General features: G+C 44.2%; 2 protein-coding genes across 2 annotated transcripts; one reads left to right on the top strand and one right to left on the bottom strand.

The window, feature by feature from the left end:
* Nucleotides 1-927: 927 nt before the first annotated feature.
* On the bottom strand, nt 928-4,554 carry LOC120910504 (oocyte zinc finger protein XlCOF8.4-like). The gene is made up of 5 exons (XM_040322262.1): nt 4,486-4,554; nt 3,994-4,137; nt 2,361-2,502; nt 1,774-2,262; nt 928-1,651 (listed from the first exon to the last, which is right to left on the bottom strand). The coding sequence occupies exons 1-5, from the start codon at nt 4,552-4,554 to the stop codon at nt 1,047-1,049; spliced, it is 1,449 nt and encodes a 482-aa protein (XP_040178196.1). The 3' UTR covers nt 928-1,046.
* A 13,049-nt stretch (nt 4,555-17,603) lies between these two features.
* On the top strand, nt 17,604-22,166 carry LOC120909439 (gastrula zinc finger protein XlCGF17.1-like). The gene is made up of 5 exons (XM_040321209.1): nt 17,604-17,639; nt 17,721-17,849; nt 17,937-18,062; nt 18,168-18,309; nt 20,759-22,166. The coding sequence occupies exon 5, from the start codon at nt 20,851-20,853 to the stop codon at nt 21,952-21,954; it is 1,104 nt and encodes a 367-aa protein (XP_040177143.1). The 5' UTR covers nt 17,604-17,639; nt 17,721-17,849; nt 17,937-18,062; nt 18,168-18,309; nt 20,759-20,850; the 3' UTR covers nt 21,955-22,166.
* The last annotated feature ends 151 nt before the right edge of the window (nt 22,167-22,317 follow it).

Here is a 22,317-nt window from a genome sequence, read left to right as displayed (position 1 = left end):
TTTTATGGTATCAAATCCCATTACAGGTGTAGCAGGAACAATAAAAGGTGATGCGTTTTGCGTTAAATACAGCGCTTACTCAAACCTTCTGTCCTGTTCTGAGTAATTTTCTAGCAAAAAAAAATGATGATGACTTTTTTACATGTAGAAGAAACATTTCAAAATTGGCCTAGGAAGCAAGTAGGCAAGTAAATGAAAAATCAGACGTTGTGTTAACTTATGATCATTTTGTAGCTTGGACCTTGTTTTTTTTTTGTCCGAACAGGCGTAATCAGTTTTCGAAAACTCTACATTAACAAACAGATAAACAACCGATCTTTCCTCTTACGGGAGTAGGACCACAGTCTATAGCCTCGTACACACGATCGGACTTCATCCAATTTTTCCGTGGATTTTTGTCCGAAGGCCGTTGGCCATGAACTTGTTCTACATACACACGCCCCAACATTTACATCCAACATTCACCAAACCACATGGTTTTTCAGCTCATTACCGTCCGCCACCCTTCATGCAACTTCTGCTAATGTTGTCTGATGTTTAGCATTGGTTCGGAGCATGCGTGTTTTTACTTCGGATTTTAGTTGGACGTAATTGTGTAATCAGGATCGGATAAACTGACGTAACAGATATGGCCCAACAATTGGTGAGCATGAACAGCCAACTTTTGTTGTCGTTAATCCAGCCAATAATTGTCTGATGGAGCATATACACGGTTGGATTATCCGACACAACATGTTCGTCAGTTATGGACATAAAGTTGGATTGTGTGTACAAGGCTTTGGATTACACCTAAGCAGATTATATGGCGGGTGCTCTTTGCAGGCAGGGAATTGCCTTCTCTGAGTTTTTGCACCATTGGATGAATAAGACACGGACATCCCGATAAGGAGAATAGGTCTAGTAAGAGAAGTGAAGGAGGAGGTCAGGCTGTGTCAACATTTTTTTATTACATGTATATCATCTGTACAAAATCGGAAACACATTCGGAATTATTTCCACCTGATCGAAAAAACGTGGTCTTCCTGAGGAACAGGAAATTACCTGCACTAGGAGGACAGTGACTTCATGGTGGTGTGAACTTTCTGATGGGTGACCAGTTGGGCTTTCTGTGCAAAACATTTCCCGCATTGGTTGCAGGAGAATGGCCTCTCACCCGTGTGCGTCCTCTGGTGCCTCCGCAAGGCCGACTTCTGGACAAAACTTTTGTAGCACTCGGAACAGGCGTACGGCCTCTCGCCCGTGTGAATGCGCTGATGAATAGCCAACTGTCCTTTATCAACAAAGCACCTCCCACACTCCGCACAGGAGTAGGGCTTTTCGCCTCGGTGAAGGCGTTCGTGGATGACTAAAGCCCACCGCTGGACAAAACACTTCCCGCACTCCGAGCAGGAAAATGGCTTTTCGCCGGTGTGGATCTTCTCATGGATTCGTAAATAATTCTTGAAGGCGAAGCTCTTCCCACACTCGTTGCAGGTAAAATCCTTGTTGCCACTGTGAGTCTGTTGATGCATCAAAAGGGAAGAATGTCTGGAGAAACACTTTCCACACTCCTTACACGGGAAAGGCTTTCTGTCCGTGTGGATGATCTGGTGGGAGGCCAAGTTGGTCTTGGTGGTGAAACATCTCCCACACAGGGGCAGGGGAAAGGCTTCTCACCTGTGTGGACTCTGACATGCTGGATGAGTTTTGATTTCACTGGAAACCGCTTCCCGCAATCGGAACACGAATATGGTTTCTTCCCCGTGTGGGCTGGCCGATGAACCTCCAGATCACTTTGCAAAGCAAAGCTTTTCCCGCAGTCCGAACAGATAAATGAACTGATGTTTGTGTCCATCTTCTGGTCTTCAGCAAGGCTTGGTTCCCACGTAAAATGAGTACCAGGCTCATCCCTCTCTGGTTTGGAGACAGGTGGTTTCTCAGGATTAGAGGGGTTGGGAGATGTAGCTGAACTAGGAAGTCCTGCATATGTATCTGGATTATTAGTATATGGTCTATCCGGAGAAGATCCCTCAGGATTAGAAGGATCAGGTGGCCTGCCTGTACCATAAAGTCCTGGATTTGGGCTAACAGTATGAGACCTATCTGAAGATGACTTCTTGGGGTTAGGGAGATCCGGTGACCTATCTATGCTGTGAAGTCCTGCATTTGAGATAAAGTTGTTTTTTCCTGAATATTCTTGGGTGGTGACATCATCTTCATCATCACAGGTAGGAGATGAGGTAGGGCAACCCTTAGAGGTTTTCCTGACATAGCGTTTCTCTGCTGGGAATATATAGAAGGAACATGATGACTTTGCCTGAAAACCTTTTGGCATCAGATCATCATGTAAACATCTTTTGTAATCAACATCTATTACCCACCTGTGCTGATCTCTGCAATAACCTCTTCCTCCTTAATGGTCACCTTCATTTCAGTGTTCTCCATTACATGCTCGGGATCCCTCAAAAATGTGTCGTCTTCCTCTTCTTGACCTTCATTCTTCATTTCAGACATAGCTTCAGTCTAAGGTTTCCAAAAAAAAAGACATATTATATGTTCTGCCCTCACTATACGTGACTGAGGTATAATTAGACAGACAGCTAACTCTCCTCCCTTAACTTATTGAGGCAGGCGCCAGGTCCTTTTATCAACTTTTATTGCAGAGAAATAGCCGCCGGCTGAATCATGGGAGCGCGCCCGCAAGCTAACCCCCTTGGGAGAGAGCTTCCCATGAAGGGGGTTAGCTCTTGTGGGGAGGAGCCGAGACAGCCTCAGAGGGACCCCAGAAGACCATGATCGGGGCCACTCTGTTCAAAACGAACTGCACAGTTGCGGTAAGTACAACATGTTTGTTATTTTAAAAAAAAATTTAAAAAAATTATAACCCCTTTAATCATGGTGAAGAATGTTGGCTTTTAAATATCTACATATTTCCTACCGTGCTTCCCTGAAAAATAAGACCTACCCCAAAAATAAGACCTAGTTTTATTTTCCAGGAGAGCTGCAATATAAGCCCTACCCTGAAAATAAGCTCTAGTTTAAAACACTTGTAAAATCCTATAATCCACTCTATTACAGTAGTATATAATGTACAATGTGTGTGTTTCTGTAATATAATTGCGGGGAAAAGAGCACTGGCGGGTCACAGAAGTGCAGAGCGGCGCTATAAAGAAGGTCTTGGCACAATTATATTACATAAACACACACATTGTATATTATATAATACTGTAATAGAGTGGATTATAGGATTTTACAAGTGTTTTAAACTAGAGCTTATTTTCAGGGTAGGGCTTATATGGTAAAACCGACCCCGAAAATAAGCCCTACTGTGCTTTTTGTTGCCAAAATTAATATAAGACCAGGGCTTGTTTTCGGGGGAAACATGATAAGGATTGTATAGTGAAGTCACGTTGAGGGTCTCAGCTCCACCTACCTGATGATGGTGAGGGATGGTGTGACCTTCTTGTGTGGAATTCCGGGAATACAGAGGACGGGGACATCTCTCTGGTGGGTTCCCATTACTGGATCCATCTGTAGTAAACACACACACTGACTGAATACATTGTTTCTATGTGTTTATCAGATGATGGGTGATCTGGGTGGTGCTAATTTAGTGGTGGACAATCTAGGAGGGCCCCTTAAAACAAACTGTTGACATAATGCTGGTTACTAAGACTGAGCTCAATTCTACTATATCTCTAGGCCAAGGTGCTCCAAACTACGTTCCACGGGCAAGGGTCATCCACTGATGTGGAAATTATGTAGAGGGAGCTCTGATGAGGACTCTGATGTAAAAGGGGCTCTAATGAGGACTCTAATGGGGCATCTTGGTGGACCTAATTTTCTTACCTAGCGATAGGAATGAGTGTTGACTCTCGATCTTCTCATCCTCGTATAAATCCTTACATTCTTCTACATATTTCCAACTAGGAACCTGACAAACACAATGATACAGTCACCATCCAGACACATCCCTTGTCTGTTACTTGATAATCTCCCAGAATTCCTGCTCACCTCTCCTGTCAGCAGCTCAGTAATCCTGACGATGACTTCTAGAATCTTCTGCTTGGTTTTAATTTTGGATATCAAGGAGGGAGGTGAAAACACCAAGACAGGGCTCTGTCCATCATCATATGTCCTCTTAACTACTGTGCAATCCTGTGTATGGCAAGAGAGATAGAGGTAATAATTCCCAGAATCCTCCTCACCTCACCTCTCCGGTCAGGTCTGTGTTTTATTAATAGAGATAAGAGTGATGTCATGTGACCTCCCAGAATCCTCCTCACCTCTCTGGTCAGGTCTGTGTTTTAGTAATAGAGATAAGAGTGATGCCATGTGACCTCCCAGAATCCTCCTCACCTCTCCGGTTAGGTCCTTTTTTTAATTAATAGACATTAGAGTGATGTCATGTGACCTCCCAGAATCCTCCTCACCTCACCGGTCAGGTCTGTGTTTTATTATTAGAGATAAGAGTGATGTCATGTGACCTCCCAGAATCCTCCTCACCTCTCCAGTCAGCAGGCAAATGATCTCCAGCGTAAGATTTAATATCTTCCCTATTTCATCCTTGTCCATTTTGCTGACTTGTAGAACAGACTCTGGCCTTTACGTGGGTGGGTGACCTTGAGGAAACCAAACAATACATACAATTTTAAAAGAAAAAAAAAACTTAAATGGAGTTGTCAGTAAAATATTGTACATTACAAAATGCTGGCAAGTAACATGGACACCACATTGTTAAATCAACTTTGCATATTAGGATATCCAAGGCAATATGGAGACTTAACTCTAAAGTACATATGATCGGATTTTCCGTCGGAAAAACCTTGGATGGTTTTTCCGACGGAATTCCGCTCAAGCTTGGCTTGCATACACACGGTCACACAAAAGTTCTCTGGACTTTCATTTGTCAAGAACACGGTGACGTACAACACTATGACGAGCCAAGAAAATAAAGTTCAATGCTTCCGAGCATGATTAGAATTGTTTCCGAGCATGCGTTGGAATTTTGCACGTCGGAATTGCTACAGACGATCTGATTTTTCCGTCTGAAAAATTGAGAACCAGCTCTCAATCTTTTGTTGTCGGAAATTCCGACAGCAAAAGTCCGATTGAGCATACACACGGTTGGAATTTCTGTTCAAGAGCTCACATCGGACTTTTGCTGGCGGAAAATCCAATCGCGTGTACGGGCATTAAGCATTTAAATAAGCAACCATGTATTTAAGCAACAACCCACTGCCTTGTAGAACCTTAAATTGTGTATTATTACTCTGGATAAACCTCCTAGCAGATCTGAGGATACGGTCTTATGTTTATAGGAGAACTGTCTTTAGTGATCATTTTACGTACTGGAACCCATTGCTTTGGCCTATGTCCTCTTTCGATTAACAAAGGACCATCAAAAAAGGAAAAAAGTGATTATAACAAAGGACCATCAGAAATAGAAATTTGTCATCAAATCATACAGGAAGTTTTGAGTTAGGAGGGTTTCCAGATAATCAGCCAGTTCTTGCCCTCCATTTTCTCAGGTATGCCAATGAACATGAGGTTGCAACGTCTCAGCCGATTCTCTATGTCGTCCTGGTGTGCATGTAGCAGGTGTATTGGCTGCTGCAAGTCCTCCGTGGTATGTCTCAGGGGGTGCAGTATATCTTCCGACGCACTTATGCGGGGCTCCGCCTCCGTGACCCGGTCCCTCACTGTGGATAGATCCTGGCGCAATAAGGAGATATCTATTTTCACCTCCTCTATTTTTGCTGTGTGTCCCCTGTAGAGGGGCAATAGCGTCCAGGACCTTTGCAGTGTCGTTGTTGTGTCTTTGGCCTGCAGGTCCTTCTCCGCCATCTCTGTCATCCGCTTAGGCAGGGACATGCTCTTGACCTACTCCTGGGTGCGGGAAGCAATATGGTGAAGGTTTGGACAGGCTGGGTAACATCCAGAATAGTGCTCAGGAAATGTGGCAAGAGGAGCTCACTATGCATGAGTCCTACTCCATCGCTGTCCAGGCCGCGCCAACACCCATTGCCTTTTAGAACCCTAAAAATACTTTATTCTGGATAAAACTTGGAGCAGATCTGAGGACATGGCCTATTGTTTATGGTAGGGCTGTCTCCAGTGATCAAACATTTATAAACTGGAATCCAATGCCTTGGACTGTGTCCTCATTCCATCAACAAAAAAAGACCATCAGAAATAAGAACTTGTATTCAAATCATAAATGGTCATGTCGTGTATTTGAATAGGACTTTAAAAGAAAGCACAATATCCCTTGGATATGGAAGAGTAGGTGTGACACTCTAGATCAGGGTTCCTCAACTAAGGTTCCTCCAAAGGTTATACCAGCAAACAAACAACCTCCTGTGCTCGAGGTGGGTGTACTGGCAAAAGTCGACCTTTGACAACTTGAAGCTGGGCAAGACTTTGCAGCCCCCTGAGGACTGGGGAAGCCCCCAAAGAACACTGGAAGAACAAAAACAGAGGGTGCATCAGCCTTGCACATTACCTTAAAAACAGTTTTTAGGAAAAAAAAGGATCAATATCCACAGTGACCCACACACTCTGGTCCACTACGTCAATCCCAACATAGGCAAGACACTTTCCATGGCTTCATACGTTTCAAGGGTAGGTACCCCCTTCTTCAGCGCCAAAACAAAGAAGAGGTTACCTACCCTCTAAACACATCAGCCATTAAAAGGTTGAGCCACTGAAGGTTGAGAAAGCCTGCTCTAGAAGATATTACAATCCAGCCATGAGCCTTGATGACGTAACACCACTATGACCCTTTTATGGTCTTTGGTAAACATCAAACTTGGAACCTTGCCTCCTCCATCTCTTTCCACTTGGCTTTGTCTATTGCCAGGTTAGCGTTCTGCTTTACGTCACGGCAGCCATTCATTTCCTGGATGTCATCCATCCGCCATGTTCTTCTTCTCCCTTTCCCATTCTTTGGTTGAGCCGTTGAAGGTTGAGAAAGGCTGCTCTAGACGATATCACATTCTAGCCATGAATCTTGATGACCTACCACCACCATGACCTCTTGTGGTCGTTGGTGAACTTCAAACCTGGTCTCCACCATCTCTTTCCACTTGTCCTTGTCTTTTGCCAGGTAAGCGTTCTGTTTTACTGTACGTCAGGGCAGCCATTCATTTCCTGGATGTCATCCATCCACCATGTTCTTCTTCTCCCCTTCCTGTTCTTTGTCTTGCCCTCTTGCACCTCCTGGAGGTCCTCTCCAGATTAGCTTCTTAAAGTGGAGGTTCACCCTCCAAAAAAAATCTGACATCACATGGAGTTGAGCCATCCTACCAACAGAATGCCGGTGTTTTTTTTTTTCTCAGCACATTGCCGGGGGGGGGGGGGGGGTGAAAATCGTAATAACGAGGTATGTGCTGAGAAAAAAAAAAAAACACCGGCATTCTGTCGGTAGGATGGCTCGACTCCATGTGTCAGAATTTTTTTTGAGGGTGAACCTCCACTTTAAGATAGGGCAAAATAAATTGGCGATTTTCTCTTCAATTTTTCTTCTACTAGACCTGGTTCAGTTTTATCGACTCTTCATTCATGACCATGTTCCTGCAGATGATTTTATCGCTCCTTCTGTAACACCAACGTTTAAATCTTCTTTGTGAGGGAAAACATTTCTGAGAATGGAGTGGAGTTGCATTGGTAGCAATCTCTTCTATGTTCCTCACCAGCTCTTTGGGTGGGACAAAAAATTGTCGATTTTCTGTTCAATATTCCTTCTACTAGACCTGGTTCAGTTTTATTGACTCTTCATTCATGACCATGTTCCTCCAGATGATTTTATGGCTCCTTCTGTAACACCAACGTTCAAATCTACTTTGTGAGGGAAAACATTTCTGAGAATAGAGTGGAGTTGCATTGGTAGCAATCTCTTCTATCTTCCTCACCAGCTCTTTGGGTGGGACAAAAAATTGTCGATTTTCTCTTCAATATTCCTTCTACTAGACCTGGTTCAGTTTTTCCGACTCTTCGTTCATGACTATGTTCCTCCAGATGATTTTTATGGCTCCACACCAGCTCTTTTGCCAGTTTTCCCGTCAGAAAAACTGCGATGAGAGCTTTTGGCCAGGAATCCCGAATGTGTGAATGCTCCATTGCAGTTTTTCCGATGGGAAAACTGCCAAAAACGTCCGGCAACATAAAGAGAACTGGCTCTCTTTTTTCCTGTAAGGATTCCCGACTGACTTTTCCCCGTCGGAAATCCTGGCCATGTGTACGAGGCATTTGGGTGGGACAAAAAAATGTTGATTTTCTCTTCAATATTCCTTCTACTAGATCTGGTTCAGGTTTATCGACTCTTCATTCATGACCATGTTCCTCCAGATGATTTCATGGCTCCTTCTGTAACACCAACGTTCAAATCTTCTTTGTGAGGGAAAACATTTGAGAATGGAGTGGAGTTGCATTGGTAGCAATCTCTTCTATGTTCCTCACCAGCTCTTTGCGTCTCCCGAATGTTTTGTGAGGGAAAACATTTGAGAATGGAGTGGAGTTGCATTGGTAGCAATCATCTCTTCTATGTTCCTCACCAGCTCTTTGGGTATCCCAAAGTTTTGTGAGGGAAAACATTTGAGAATGGAGTGGAGTTGCATTGGTAGCAATCTCTTCTATGTTCCTCGCCAGCTCTTTGCGTCTCCCGAATGTTTTGTGAGGGAAAACATTTGAGAATGGAGTGGAGTTGCATTGGTAGCAATCATCTCTTCTATGTTCCTCACCAGCTCTTTGGGTATCCCAAAGTTTTGTGAGGGAAAACATTTGAGAATGGAGTGGAGTTGCATTGGTAGCAATCTCTTCTATGTTCCTCGCCAGCTTTTTGGGTCTCCCGAAGTTTTGTGAGGGACAACATTTGAGAATGGAGTGGAGTTGCATCGGTAGCAATCTCTTCTATGTTCCTCACCAGCTCTTTGGGTCTCCAGAAGTTTTGTATGGCCTTTGGTCATTCCAGCTCTGACATCAGACAGCATTGTTCTTCAGGTTCTCATGAATCCATTGTCTGGTTAGCTGATAATATATAAAATGGACTGAATACCATTAATTGTATCAAAAAAGACAAACATGACGAATTTGGACCGCAGTAGCTATATCCTCCTTCCTCCACATTTGTCCCATGTTAGGTTTGAATGTTCTTCTATGTTCCTCACCAGCTCTTTGGGTCTCCAGAAGGCTTGGCCAATTTCAGCTCTGCCAATCATCATTGTTCTTCAGGATTTCATGAATCTATTGTCTGATTGGTTAGTTTATAACTCATAAAATGGGCTGAATAACATTAATTGTATAAAAAAAGACAAACATGATGACTCTATACCACAGTAGCCGTGTCCTCCTCCTTCCTCCACATTGGTCCTACGTTCAGTTTCATATGGAGATCAGAAGAAGTGACTTTCCTCTGAGCTCCCATTAGATTATGATGTCAGAGGGCATAATGGAAATGATGTCATTGTGTAGGATAAGAGTATAGATAGCGAGCGGTCGGACACTGGCGTTGTGCAGTCAGGAGGGAACACTGGAAGAACACATACCTGCACCTTTCCTGCTGCTCCGGGCTTCGGCTAATGATCTCTAAGGGAGGGGGAGGGGATGCACAGGAGTGTGGGTAATGTAGTTTTCTTCTATAGACTCGGTCACATAGCAAAGATTAACCCTCACCTCCCTGTAGACAGATCGATGGGGGATTAACCCCTTCCCTGCTGTGCACACACGAGTCTGAATGCAATAAGTCACTGTGAGTTAACCCTCGCCCTGCTGTAGACGCATGATTCTGTTGGGATTAACCCTTGCCTTGCATGCATGGTTTTACTGTGTTAACCCTTAATGTGCTGCTTAGGCATTGTTTTACTGTGAATTAACCCTTGCCTTGCCATCAATGAATGGTTGGACTGTAGATTAACCCTTCCCTTGCCTTATGCATTGTTTTGCTGTAGATTAACCCTTGCTATGCTGTCTATGCATTGTTTTATCGTGTATTAACCCCTCAAAGTGCCATTCTATGCAGTGTTTTACTATGGATTAACCCTTGCTTTGCTTTTAGTGATGGGCTCTATCTTGAATTAACCCCCGCCTTGCCATCTATGCATTGTTTGACTGTGGATTAACCCTCACTTAGCCATCTAGTTTGGGTTTTACTGTGGGTTAACCCCTGCTATGCCATCTATGCATTGTTTTACTGTAGATTAACCCTTGCCATGCTGTCTGTGCATTGTTTTACTTTTGGTTAACCCTCGCTTTGCTGTCAGTGATTGGTTCTATCTTAGATTAACCCTCTCCTTGCCATCTATGCATTGTTTAACTGTGGATGAACCCTCGATGTTCTGCCTGTGCCAGTGTGTTCATGAAGTTTAACCCTTGCCCTGCCATCTATGCAGCGTTTCACTGTGGATTGACTCCTACTTTGCCATCCAGTTAGCTGCTTACTGTAGATTAACCCTTGCCGTGCTGTCTAGGCATTGTTTTATCGTGGGTTAACCCACGCCTTGCCATTCTATGCAGTGTTTTCCTGTGGATTAACCCTTGCTTTGCCGTCAGTGAATGGCTCTTAGGTTAACCCTCGCCTTGCCAACCATGCATTTTTTATTTCTTATTGTCGATTAACCTTCACCTTGCTGTCTGTCCATTGGTTTACTGTGAATTAACCCTTGCTTTGCTGTCAGTGATTGGTTGTACTTAACCCTGATTAACCCTCACCATGCCTTCTATGCATTGTTTGACTGTGGGTTTAACCCTTGCCTTGTCATCTATGCATTGTTTTACTCTGGATTAATCCTCGCCTTGGTGTCTGTGCATTGTTTTACCGTGGGTTAACCCTCACCTTAGCATTCTGTGTGGCATTTTACAGTGCATTAACCCTCGCCTTGGCGTCTATGCATTGTCTTACTGGGAATTAACCCTTGCTTTGCTGTCAAAGTGATTGGTTCTATCTTAGGTTAACCCTTGCCTTGCCATCTGTGCGTTGTTTTACTGTGGATTAACTCCCGCCTTGGTGTCTGTGCATTGTTTTGCCGTGGGTTAACCTTGCCATTCGATGTGGTGTTTTACAGTGTATTAACCCTCGCCTTGACGTCTATGCATTGTCTTACTGGGAATTTACCCTTGCTTCGCTCTCAGGGTGATTGGTTCTATCTTAGGTTTGCCCTTGCCTTGGCATCTGTGCATTGTTTTATTGTGGATTAACCCTGGCCCTATTGACTAGGCCAGTGTTTCTCAACTCCAGTCCTCAAGGCGTCTCAACAGGTCCTGTTTTCAAGATGTCACTCAGATAAAAAAGCTGTGGTAATTGCTAAGGCAGTGAAACTGATCAAATCACCTGTGCAAAATAATGGAAAGGCTGAAAACATGACCTGTTGTTGCGCCTTGAGGACTGGAGTTGAGAAACCCTGGCCTATGCCATTGTGCTCATGAAGATGAACTCTCGCCTTGCCATATATTCAGTGTTTTACCCTAGATTAACCCTCACCTTGCCATCTATTTTTTTTTCTGTGGGTTAACCCCTGCCTTGCTGTCTTTGCATTGTTTTACCATGTATAAACCCTCATCCTGTCATCTTTGTGTTGCTTTACCATGTATTAACACTCGTCCTGTCATCTTTGTGTTGCTTTACCATGTATTAACACTCGTCCTGTCATCTTTGTGTTGCTTTACCATGTATTAACACTCGTCCTGTCATATTTGTGTTGCTTTACCATGTATTAACCCTCGTTCTGTCATCTTTGCGTTGTTTTACCGTGTATTAACCCTCGTCCTGTCATCTTTGCGTTGTTTTAGCATGTATTAACCCTCGTCCTGTCATCTTTGTGTTGTTTTACCGTGTATTAACCCTCATTCTGCCATATTTGAATAGTTTTACAATTTACTGTGAAATTAACCCCCGCCTTGCTGTAGACACAGTGTTATTATTCTGAATTAGGTCTCCCCTTGTTGTAGACCGGTGGGGACATCAAAAGACAAGATCACCTGTAGCAGGAAACCACTTAAATCACTCTAAGTCAGGGGTGTCAAACTGACGGCCCTCCAGCTGTTCCGAAACTACAAGTCCCATCATGCCTATGCTTGTGAGAGTCATGCTTGTAACTGTTAGCCTTGCAATGCCTCATGGGACTTGTAGTTTTGCAACAGCTGGAGGGCCGCCAGTTTGACACCCCTGCTCTAAGTGTATGGTGGTGGCCATTTTGTTGTAGCCCCTCCAATGTGGAGACCTCTAGGAATGCAGCTAAATGAACAGATGAGAAGCTGAGCTAATTGAATTTGTTCTCAGCTGGTTGTTTTAATTTTTTTTTTTTTTGCTGTTTTGTTTTGACAGATATTGATAGAAATTTTAAGAGTTCCTCCTGGTCTACAACAAAATGGCCGAGCTGAACCAGGCAGTGAAGGGTTTGGCTTTTACCCAGAATGCTGAGTGTGGGAGGGTGGAAGCTGCTTGTGCAGGAAGTGAATGGAGGAGGCTGTGAGACATGGAGGAGAACTGCACTCGGCTGACCGAGACTATCCTGAACCTCACCCTGGAGATCATCTACCTGCTGACCGGGGAGGTAAGGAGGATTCTGGGAGCGCAGGCGCCAAGTCTGCGCCTTTTATTTATTTTGCTTTTCAGTGACAAATCACCCCCAAAAAATGTTCCTTTCTTTTATTTTATAAACTGTGTTTTTTGTTTTGTTTTGTTTTACGTTCTAAAAGCTTTATAGACACATTTAGCTGCCATTTGCACTCGAGCGATTTTGCGCCGACGCACGACACTCAGCAGCAGGAAGCAATTTATTTTCAATACAGAAAAGGTACGCAAATGCTTTATTTATTTTTTGAACCTTGTCATGTATTTTTGGCCTCGTAGACTTTAAGACCCCATTCACGCTTGAGCGTTTTTTTTTCACGTTTTTAATGCGTTAATGAGCGTCACACACCAAAACGCACACATCTTTGCATGCCAGACACATCAAAGCAGCACCAAAACCTTTGCAGTCGCAGAGCGTTGTTTTTTTTTTGCGTATTCCACCTTGCGCATCCTATTTACTGGATTATGCCGCCCTACGCGCGACAAACGCCCCAAAGTAGCTTCGCAGCCATTTTCAGTCGCAGAGCATCGCCCATTTTTTTTTTCTGTATGTGTATGTTGTGGCAAAACACGCATCTGCTACCCACGCTTAACGATTAATGGCATTGAAAGTGCCACCCGCGGTTTGCGAAAAATGCGAATGTTTGTGCGTTTAGAAAACTCGTCGGCCTAAGGACTTGTTTACACTTGCGATTGGGGCAGTTATCGCGTTTTTAATGCCACCCCTCCCCAGCCGACCCCTCTTTTGCTGCTGAGGGGTGTACACATGCCGCGACCAGCCTCAACCTATTCAAGTGAATGTGGCTGCTCTGCAACTGACCCCGCACTAATCGCACAGTCTACTGCATTTAGGGGGTTAAAACAGGCGATGGGGGGCAATACTACGACTCCTCACCGCCTGTCTATTGCTGCCTGAAGAGCGATCTAAATGTGGGTCATGCTTCAAACAGCAAAGCAAGTGTGAAAGGGTCCTAAAAAAAATGCACAACATGCGTTTTTGTGCCTGAGCAAGACTCCTTCATGGGACGGTAAAAACAGGTAGTTGATCTGCATTTTCTACCCCCCGCTTGCTGCAGCACACATGTGCTTCCAGTGCAGCCGTGTATGACATGCAGCAAACTCTCCAATGTAAGTCAATAGGACCATGTTGCAACGGCGAGCCAAATGCTTGTTGTAGTGCGCCCCCCAATGCAAAATCCCCACAGGGGTCTACAAAAAAAATAAAGAAACAGCATCAGGGGGAGTGGTAAACAATTTTGCCAGTGTTCGGACTCATTTACACTTGCGGCTGGGGGTTGTAAAAATATGTGTACTGCACCCCCCCACCGAAGCCCCCCCCCCCCCCAAAGGATACACACATGCAATGATGAAGGGGTCCTGCATGGCAGTTGACTCCTCCGCTTAGCGTTGGGGACCGTACCTGGCCCCTGCTTGGTGAAGTTGCGGTGCAGGACTGGAATGTCTAATTTGGGCATTAGATCCCGTGGTGGCGCTCACCTTGGCATGCCGTTCACCATATTGAGTTAACGGCAGGGTGCTATACAGGTCCAGAGCTCTGGTCTGCCGGTGGTGGAGCCCTGTCCTTGAAGACACCTTTTGGGGGTGCAATGCATGAATCTATCTATGGTAATTGGAGCAGTGACAGGAGAGGGGGGGTGTGTCCTTTATGGATGCACCACCACTGCTCCAGACCCTTGCAACTCAACCAGGACCAGACTCTCCCTGATGCTGAAGTCTCCACCCCCCCCCCCCCAAAAAAAAAGACATTGAAACATCTCATTATGAATGCCCGTACTCAGAGCTTTTTTTCTCAGAAAATAGTTGCAGGAACTTGACCACGACCCCGTTCAGATTTCACGAACAGTAGAAGGGTCTTAAAGGGGCATTAAATACGAGGATTGCATTACATACAGAGTGCAGGGTTCAGGGGGGTTACACACAGTGCAGAGCTGTCACTTGTAAACACATAAACCAGACTTCTGTGTTTACAACTGATTGTGGTGAGCAGGCACCAAAGGGTCTGAGCCAGAGGTGGTGGAACTGAGTTCCCCCAAGTTCCCCCTGAAAAAAAGCCCTGTCCATACTGGATGCCCTCTTGGGGTAGTGGACTTCCCCGTCATTCCATCAACATCCTGGAACTCAGAGATTTTGTTGTCTCTTGAATGCTGGATCCCTCAGCTGCAAGCTCACCCAACAAGAATCCAGTTGGACAATGCCACAGCTGAAGCCTACATCAACCATCCAGAAAGCACCAGAAGTTGAATCTTTCTCAGAGAAGCGGATTTGATGCTTTCTTAGATGGAACTACGTGTCCCGGCCCCGTTTTCCATCCACATCCTAGGCAGGAAAAAATGCAATCCAACTTTTCTCCGCCATTGGCATCTGATTCCGGGAGTATAGGCTCTCCATCTGTTCTAAGCCCCTTACCACAGGTGGGGGAAGCTGAACATGGATCTTCTGTAATCTGAGTTCAACAACAAACTGGTTTGTTGCGAGGCCCAGAGATCTGTGGACCTTCACAGCTGAAGCTCTGGTGGCTCCATAGGATCAGTTCCACCTGTTCTGCACCTTCTATCCTCTACATCATCTTCTTTGTCTGCTCTGCAGAATGGAGATAGAGGGCATTATAGTGCTTTTCTCTGCAGTGAACTGGCCCAGGAAGACTAAGTACTTGGAGTGCTGACAGATTCTCCATTGGCCCTCCCAGATCGTTCAGACCTTCTGGCTCATGGACCAGTCCACCATCCTGCTTCTTGGTCACAGGCTATAATGGCATACTGTTGAAGCCCAGGTCCTAAAGGACAGAGACACATCGGATTTGGTCATCCCTACCATTTTCATCATGGAAAGTACACCATGGGACGAATCAAATCCATCCTCTTGTAGCATCTAACTTTGAGAACCATCAAGGGTCAAAACTCAGCCTTGTCATTCTGTTTTAGAGACCATTGGCCTCCCGATCCTTAGTTAAGCTCTTTGTGCAGGGTGTTGCACGCTTTTCTTCATCTGTACAGTTTTTTTGCAACTCTGTGGAACCTTAACCTTGTTCTCTTGGCCCTTCAGGTGCCACCCTTCCAACCTATTGGGGATATTCCCTTGTCTGACCTCACTTGCAAGGTGCCCCTCTATGTGGAGGGTCTCTGAGTTAATGGCTGTCACAGACCTAGCCGGGACAGAGGCTTTTGGAGGGGACTGAATGCTAGACTCTTGCCTAACGATCATGGGCCCTGGCATTTGGGGGAACGGTGCTCTTTGTGAGCTGTATGCCTGGGGACCCTTGAGGTGGTGTTACTTTGGATTCAGGTCCATATCCCCCCCCCCCCCCCCCCCCCTCATTCGGGTGATAACAGTAGTTTGGGCCCGATGGGCAATTTTAGAAAACATTTTAGATGATTTTATTTTAGATAATTCAGATTCGAATAACGAATAGATCCGAATTTCATTCCATTCGTTATTTCGTATGCACATGACGCTAGTTGAAATTGTCCAACCAGTTCATGCCATTTCTCTTAGTGGGTTGGACTAGCATCTGAAAATATTGAATCCTTCTGATTCAAATCTGTCAGATTTGTTAATATATCGATGTATGGCAATCTTCTGGAAAAAAATGCAAATTTTTTCAAATCTGCTAGGACTGCTGAAGATGCAAAACGAATTCCAAAAACGAATCGGTTCAACATAACGGATATGACGAAACAAAATTCTTCAATGAACAAATGCATCCAAAATTAACAGAAAGTTTGTAGCACATATCTAGTAGTCCTCCGAGATCTTTGAGAATAATGCAATTACAGTGGAACCTCGGATTACGAGCATAAGCCATTCTAGGAGAATGCTCGTAATCCAAAGTACTCACATCTCAAAGTGCGTTTCCCCATTGAAGTCAATAGAAATAAAAATAATTTGTTCCACATTGACTTTAATGCCATGCAATACCGCATGTGGCCAGAGATGGGGGGCACCGGAGAGCCTTGGAAACACACGGAAAGGCCAGAGGACAGCTCAGCTGACCTCGGCAGACCTCAGGCTCGGGAACCGAGTCTTTTCGAGCATTTCCGATCGGCGTTGGTACCCCCCACCTCAGGCCAAATGCGGTACTGCACACCACTTTGGCTTGAACCCTGCTAGTTTTGGGAGACAACACTCGCAAACAAAACAAAACCCTTTCAGTGGAGCAAAGTTCAATGTTACAGTTTACATTCACTTTAATTTGAGTTACCTGGACCGATATCTAACTGCTGGTCTCCCGGTTTAGAAAAAGAAAGAAGGTTGTTTTGTCCACTGGTTGGCCAATATTTTAGATTACAGATAAAGATCTGAAAATTTTAAGAGCCCATTTTTATCTTGGCGTTGTGGTAATGCGTGCAATACCACAACGCATAGCAATGCATGTTACATGCATTACGGTCCCATTTTATTTAGTGGACTAACTGATATTCTTCAAATTTTAAAATGCCTGTTGTCTTTCTCTCTTCACAGGATCATATAGTGGTGAAAATGACATCAGGGAATAGAGAGAACCCCATTACGGCTCCTTCATCTCTGTCTTTGAAACCCGAAACACGTAACAGAAAAAAGATTTTAGAAGTCACCAACAAGATCACAAAGCTGCTGACAGAAGAGGTGAGCGGTACTGGGAATTCTGGGACATTATCCATTAACAGACAAGGGATGTGACTGTATCATTGTGTGTGCCAGGTTCCTATAAGGTGTCAGGATGTCACTGTCTATTTCTCCATGGAGGAGTGGGAGTATTTAGAAGGACACAAGGATCTCTACAAGGACGTCATGATGGAGAATCAGCCGCCCCTCACATCACCGGGTAAGAGGAGACTTTATTGTAAATGAGAGAGCAGTACGGAGGGTCCACCTAGATCCCCCATCATCTGACTCCATGATCTGACCGCCCTTACGCGTTGCGTCCATTCAAGCATTTTTTGTCCCTTGTTTATTATTAGTGCTTTGTATTCAGTCAGTGTGTGTGTTTCCTACAGATGGATCCAGTAATGGGAACCCACCAGAGAGGTGTCCCCGTCCTCTGTATTCCTGGGATTCCTCACAGGAAGATCACACCATCCCTCACCGTCATCAGGTAGATGGGACTATGTTGATATCCAGCTTGACTAGACTATGTTCTTCTGTAGGTCATTAGTGCTCATTTTGTGATTCTTAGGGGAAAGATTTGAAAGCTGAGGCTAAAGCCGATGAATCCAGTAAAAGGAACCCACCAGAGAGAGGTTCCCATCCTCTGTATTCCCGGGATTCCACACAGGAAGATCACACCCTCCCTCATCACCATCAGGTAGGTGGGACTATGTTGATATCAAACTGTATTAGACTTATGTTCTTCAGTAGGTCATTAGTGCTCACAATCATTTTATGATTTTAGAGGGAAGATAAGAAAATTGAGGTTAAAGCAAATGTATCCAGTAAAAGGAACCCACCAGAGAGATGTCCTCCTCCTCTGTATTCCGATGATTCCACACAGGAGGATCTCACAATCCCTTATGATCAGGTAGGTGAAGTACAGTAGATCTCAGACGGTTTGAGTTTATATTCTTCTTTGAAGTGTATTACTGCCTACAGGTTAAAGATATTATCTGTTATTTTCTGGCATTAGGATGAAGAACTGCTTAATCTTAAAATCAAGGTTGAAGCGGACGAAGAAGAGACTTACGAGAGGGATGACCTGCAGTCATCTGAAGATCCTGACATTTTGGTTACAATTATAAAGGAGGAACCTTCTCTAGATAATGAAACAGGTACTGTAGATCATGAACACCTCCTAACGCAGTTCACCTTTTTTTTGTAGGTCTGCCAGTTAAAGATATGCATATCGACTGAAAGTGATTGAGTTTAGACAAGTGGTTTCCAAACTGTGGCCGGGGGCCAGATGCAGCCCTTTGCTTGCATTTATCCGGCCCTTAGGGCACCATTTCATCCACTGATACTAACAGTGGGGCATAATCCTTCCCAATGACTGGGCCCAATTTCTCCCAAACGCCAACGATGGGGCCCAATTTCTACCATTGGCACCACCAATGATGGGACATGACACCAATGATGGAGCCCAATTCCTCCTTATAACACCAATGATGGGGCACTGTTTTTTTCCCACTGACATCAGGACCTATTCTACGCCCAGTGATCACAGTCTGGGCCCCCCCTAATGTCTGAAGGACCGTAAACTTGCCCTTTGTTTCGAAAAGTTTGGAGACCCCTGGTTTAGACTATAAAATTTAGACCAGCAAAGGGATGCAAACATTGGCTGAAAAAAAACCCACCTTCTTAAAGTGTAGTTAACCACTTCAGCCCCGGAGGATTTGGCTGCCAAATGACCAAAGCTCTTTTTGCGATTCGGCACTGCGTCGCTTTAACTGACAATTGCACGGTCGTGCAACGTGGCTCCCCAACAAAATTAACATCCTTTTTTTCTCACAAATAGAGCTTTTTTTTGGTGGTATTTGATCACCTCTGCAGTTTTTATTTTTTGCACTATAAACTAAAGCAGAGCGACAATTTTGAAAAAAAATCTATTTTTTTACTATGATAAATATCCCCAAAATACCCCCGTATTCTTCTACATATTTTTGGTAAAAAAATCGCAATAAGCGTTTTTGATTGGTTTGCGCAAAAGTTATAGCGTCTACAAAATAGGCGATAGTTTTATGGCATTTTTATTAGTATTCTTTTTTTACTAGTAATGGTGGCGATCAGCTTTTTTTTTTATTTTTTATCGTGACTGCGACATTATGGCGGACACATCAGACACTTTTGATGCTATTTTGGGACCATTGTCATTTATACATTGATAAAAATGCACTGATTACTGTGTAAATGACACTGGTCGGGAAGAGGTTAACCACTAAGAGGCGAGGAAGAGTTTGTGTGTCCTAGGGAGTGATTCTAACTGTGAGGGGATGAACTTACTGTGAAACGACACTGATCACCGCTCCCGATGACGGTGGCAAATTTAAAGGAATGTATACTCTCGTTTGCCTGTCCGTGCCATTCAGCCGATGTAAAAGTGCGTGCGGCGATCGGCAAGTAGTTAATGGGGTGTGACTTGGTTTTATGTTTGTTTATGGATAGTTTAACCTCTACTTGTATCTATATTTTATGTTTGTGGCTATTGGTAATAAACTAATCCTGGCTCTATAACCACAAATACAGTAATAATAAAGTCAATCTCTGAATGTGTTGGTCATACATGTGATCTTTCTCATTAAAGTGGAGCACCGTTTCATCTGCATAGAGAAAATCCTTTAATTTATGATAAGATTGTAAAATCTTGACCAGAAGAACCTCATCGATGTACCTACCCCACCATCTGATGTGCCCAACAAATGAGGTGGAAGGTCCATCTCCATTCCTCAACATAATGTCATGTTCCCAACAAATAAGGTAGAGGTTCTGTAGATCATATGAAAGGTCCATCTCCATTCCTCAATATAACGTCATGTTCCCAACAAATGAGGAGGAGATACTGTACACCATATGAAACCATATGAAAGGTCCATCTCTATTCCTCAATGTAACATCATGTTCCCAACAAATGAGGAGGAGATACTGAGATTGCAGGCTTGGCTGGCTTAAATCAGGTTTGGTCTCCACCCAGAGACTGGCCACATAAATCACCTTGCAGGTGGACAGACAGACATGGAGAATGCCATATGAAAGGTCCATCTCCATTCCTCATTATAACATCATGTTCCCAACAAATGAGATATTGTACACCATTTGAAAGGTAACACACAGTAATGATAACTTCATGCTCTGAATGTGTTGGTCATACATGTGATCTTTCTTGTTAAAGTGGAGCACAGTTTCATCTGCATAGAGAAAATCCTTCATTTATGATAAGATTGATGATGTTCTTCTGGACAAGATTTCACAATGTACCTACGCCATTATCTAATGTGCCCAACAAATGAGGTGGAAGGTCCATCTCCCTTTCTCAACATAATGTCATGTTCCCAACAAATAAGGTAGAGTTTCTGTAGATCATATGAAAGGTCCATCTCCATTCCGCAATATAACGTCATGTTCCCAACAAATGAGATGGAGATACTATCGTATTGTACATTTTATAGCAATGTTAGGATTGAAAACAGTTGCATACCAGAGTTCTGTGAAACTGTTGATAACTAGACCAAAATATATGGAATTGGAGATGCATTTAATGCTAATACCATTTCTTTTTGCCAGCAGATGAAATAGATGTCCAGAATACCTTAGAGGGACCTCTAATTTTACCTTCGGGTTGCTATGCAGAAGATAATACCATCATTCCCAATAGTCTCATGGGAGGTTTCTCAGATGTGGTAACACTTGGAGACACTAGGCTTTTTCCATGTCCTGAATGTGATGAATATTTTAAAACAAAATCATCACTGGCCATCCATGAGAAAACCCATGTAGGGGAGCGCCTGTTTCCGTGCACGGAGTGTGGGAAATGTTTCACGACAAGATCAAATCTGCTAAAGCACCAAAAACATCACGTTGGACTGCTGGCCTTTCCGTGTCCGGATTGTGGGAAATCCTTTGAATTCAAGTCGGGGCTGGTCCATCACTTGAGACATCACACAGACGAGAGGCCTTATTCATGCACTGAATGTGGGCAGAGCTTTAAAGAGAAGTATCATCTAACAACGCATCAGAGGATCCACACGGGTGAGACGCCGTTCTCGTGTCCGGAGTGCGGGAAGTGTTTCACCCGAAAGCACACACTCATCATACACCAGCAGAACCACCTGGAGAAACGGCGGGACAAGCTCCTCAAAAAGAAAGAGCAGCTGCAGAAACTGAGTATAAAAGAGGGATCGCTGATCTGCTTGGAGTGCGGGAAATCTTTCAAAAAGAAATGCGACCTTTACGTACATCAAAGAACTCATACGGGCAAGGAGATCTTTTCATGCCCAGACTGCGACAAGCTGTTTGTAAAAAAATATCAGCTTCAGGTCCACCAGAGGGTTCACACTGGCGAGAAGCCGTATTCATGTACGGAGTGCGATAAGTCCTTCAAAACAAAATCGGAACTCAACACGCACCAAAGAGTCCACACTAGTGAAAAGCCCTTCTCGTGTTCCGAGTGCGAGAAGTCCTTCAAGAAAAAGTCCCACCTTATTCTCCACCAGAGGGACCACACCGGGGAAAAGCCCTTCCCGTGTACGGATTGTGGGAAGTCGTTTAAGTCGGGGACTCTTCTCACGCTGCACCGGAGGGTCCACACCGGTGAGAAGCCCTTTTCCTGTCCGGAGTGCGGCCGATGCTTCTCGCAAAAGGCGCACCTCAGTAAGCATATGAGACTCCATTCCGGCAAGAAGCCGTTTTCCTGTTCCGAGTGCCGCAAAAGTTTTACGGACGAAGAGCAACTCGTTTCACATCAAAAATCCCACAGCCAATGATGATCATGCAGGATTGGTCATCGTCAAGTATAAGCCTGGTGGGTTTTGCCACCTGTTGGCTTTCTATATCTCTTTGGGACTCTATTGGTTAGCTGGCCTTCCATAATTCCTTTCCACTATAAACATGTGATATGTTCATCTGGTGATGTCACCATAACTGTTGAATTCTTTACGATATAGAACCAATAATAAATTCAGTATGGTTTCAGTTTTGTGGCCATAATTCCTGGCTTTATTCCTATCCTACTGGTGGCAATCCCTCTTACTGGTGTGCTGACCTGGGAACTTGACACAGGGATATTGGGAGCCCCTCATAAAGGGCACAGCAGGTGTTTAGATCCAGGAACTCAGCACAGGGATGGT

Source organism: Rana temporaria, chromosome 8 (assembly GCF_905171775.1).
Source record: "Rana temporaria chromosome 8, aRanTem1.1, whole genome shotgun sequence".
Classification (NCBI taxonomy): Eukaryota; Metazoa; Chordata; class Amphibia; order Anura; family Ranidae; genus Rana; species Rana temporaria.
Note: the sequence above shows the minus strand (reverse complement) of the source record. Positions and strands in the feature narration are given on the sequence as shown.

Excerpts from the sequence above, each read along its gene's own strand:
- LOC120910504 (XM_040322262.1), bottom strand. The coding sequence starts at position 4,554 with ATGGACAAGGATGAAATAGGGAAGATATTAAATCTTACGCTGGAGATC. Across the intron at positions 2,503-3,993 it reads CTGAGCTGCTGACAGGAGAG|ACTGAAGCTATGTCTGAAAT; the intron begins GTGAGCAGGAAT and ends TGGAAACCTTAG. Across the intron at positions 2,263-2,360 it reads TATTGCAGAGATCAGCACAG|CAGAGAAACGCTATGTCAGG; the intron begins GTGGGTAATAGA and ends ATATATTCCCAG.
- LOC120909439 (XM_040321209.1), top strand. The coding sequence starts at position 20,851 with ATGGGAGGTTTCTCAGATGTGGTAACACTTGGAGACACTAGGCTTTTT.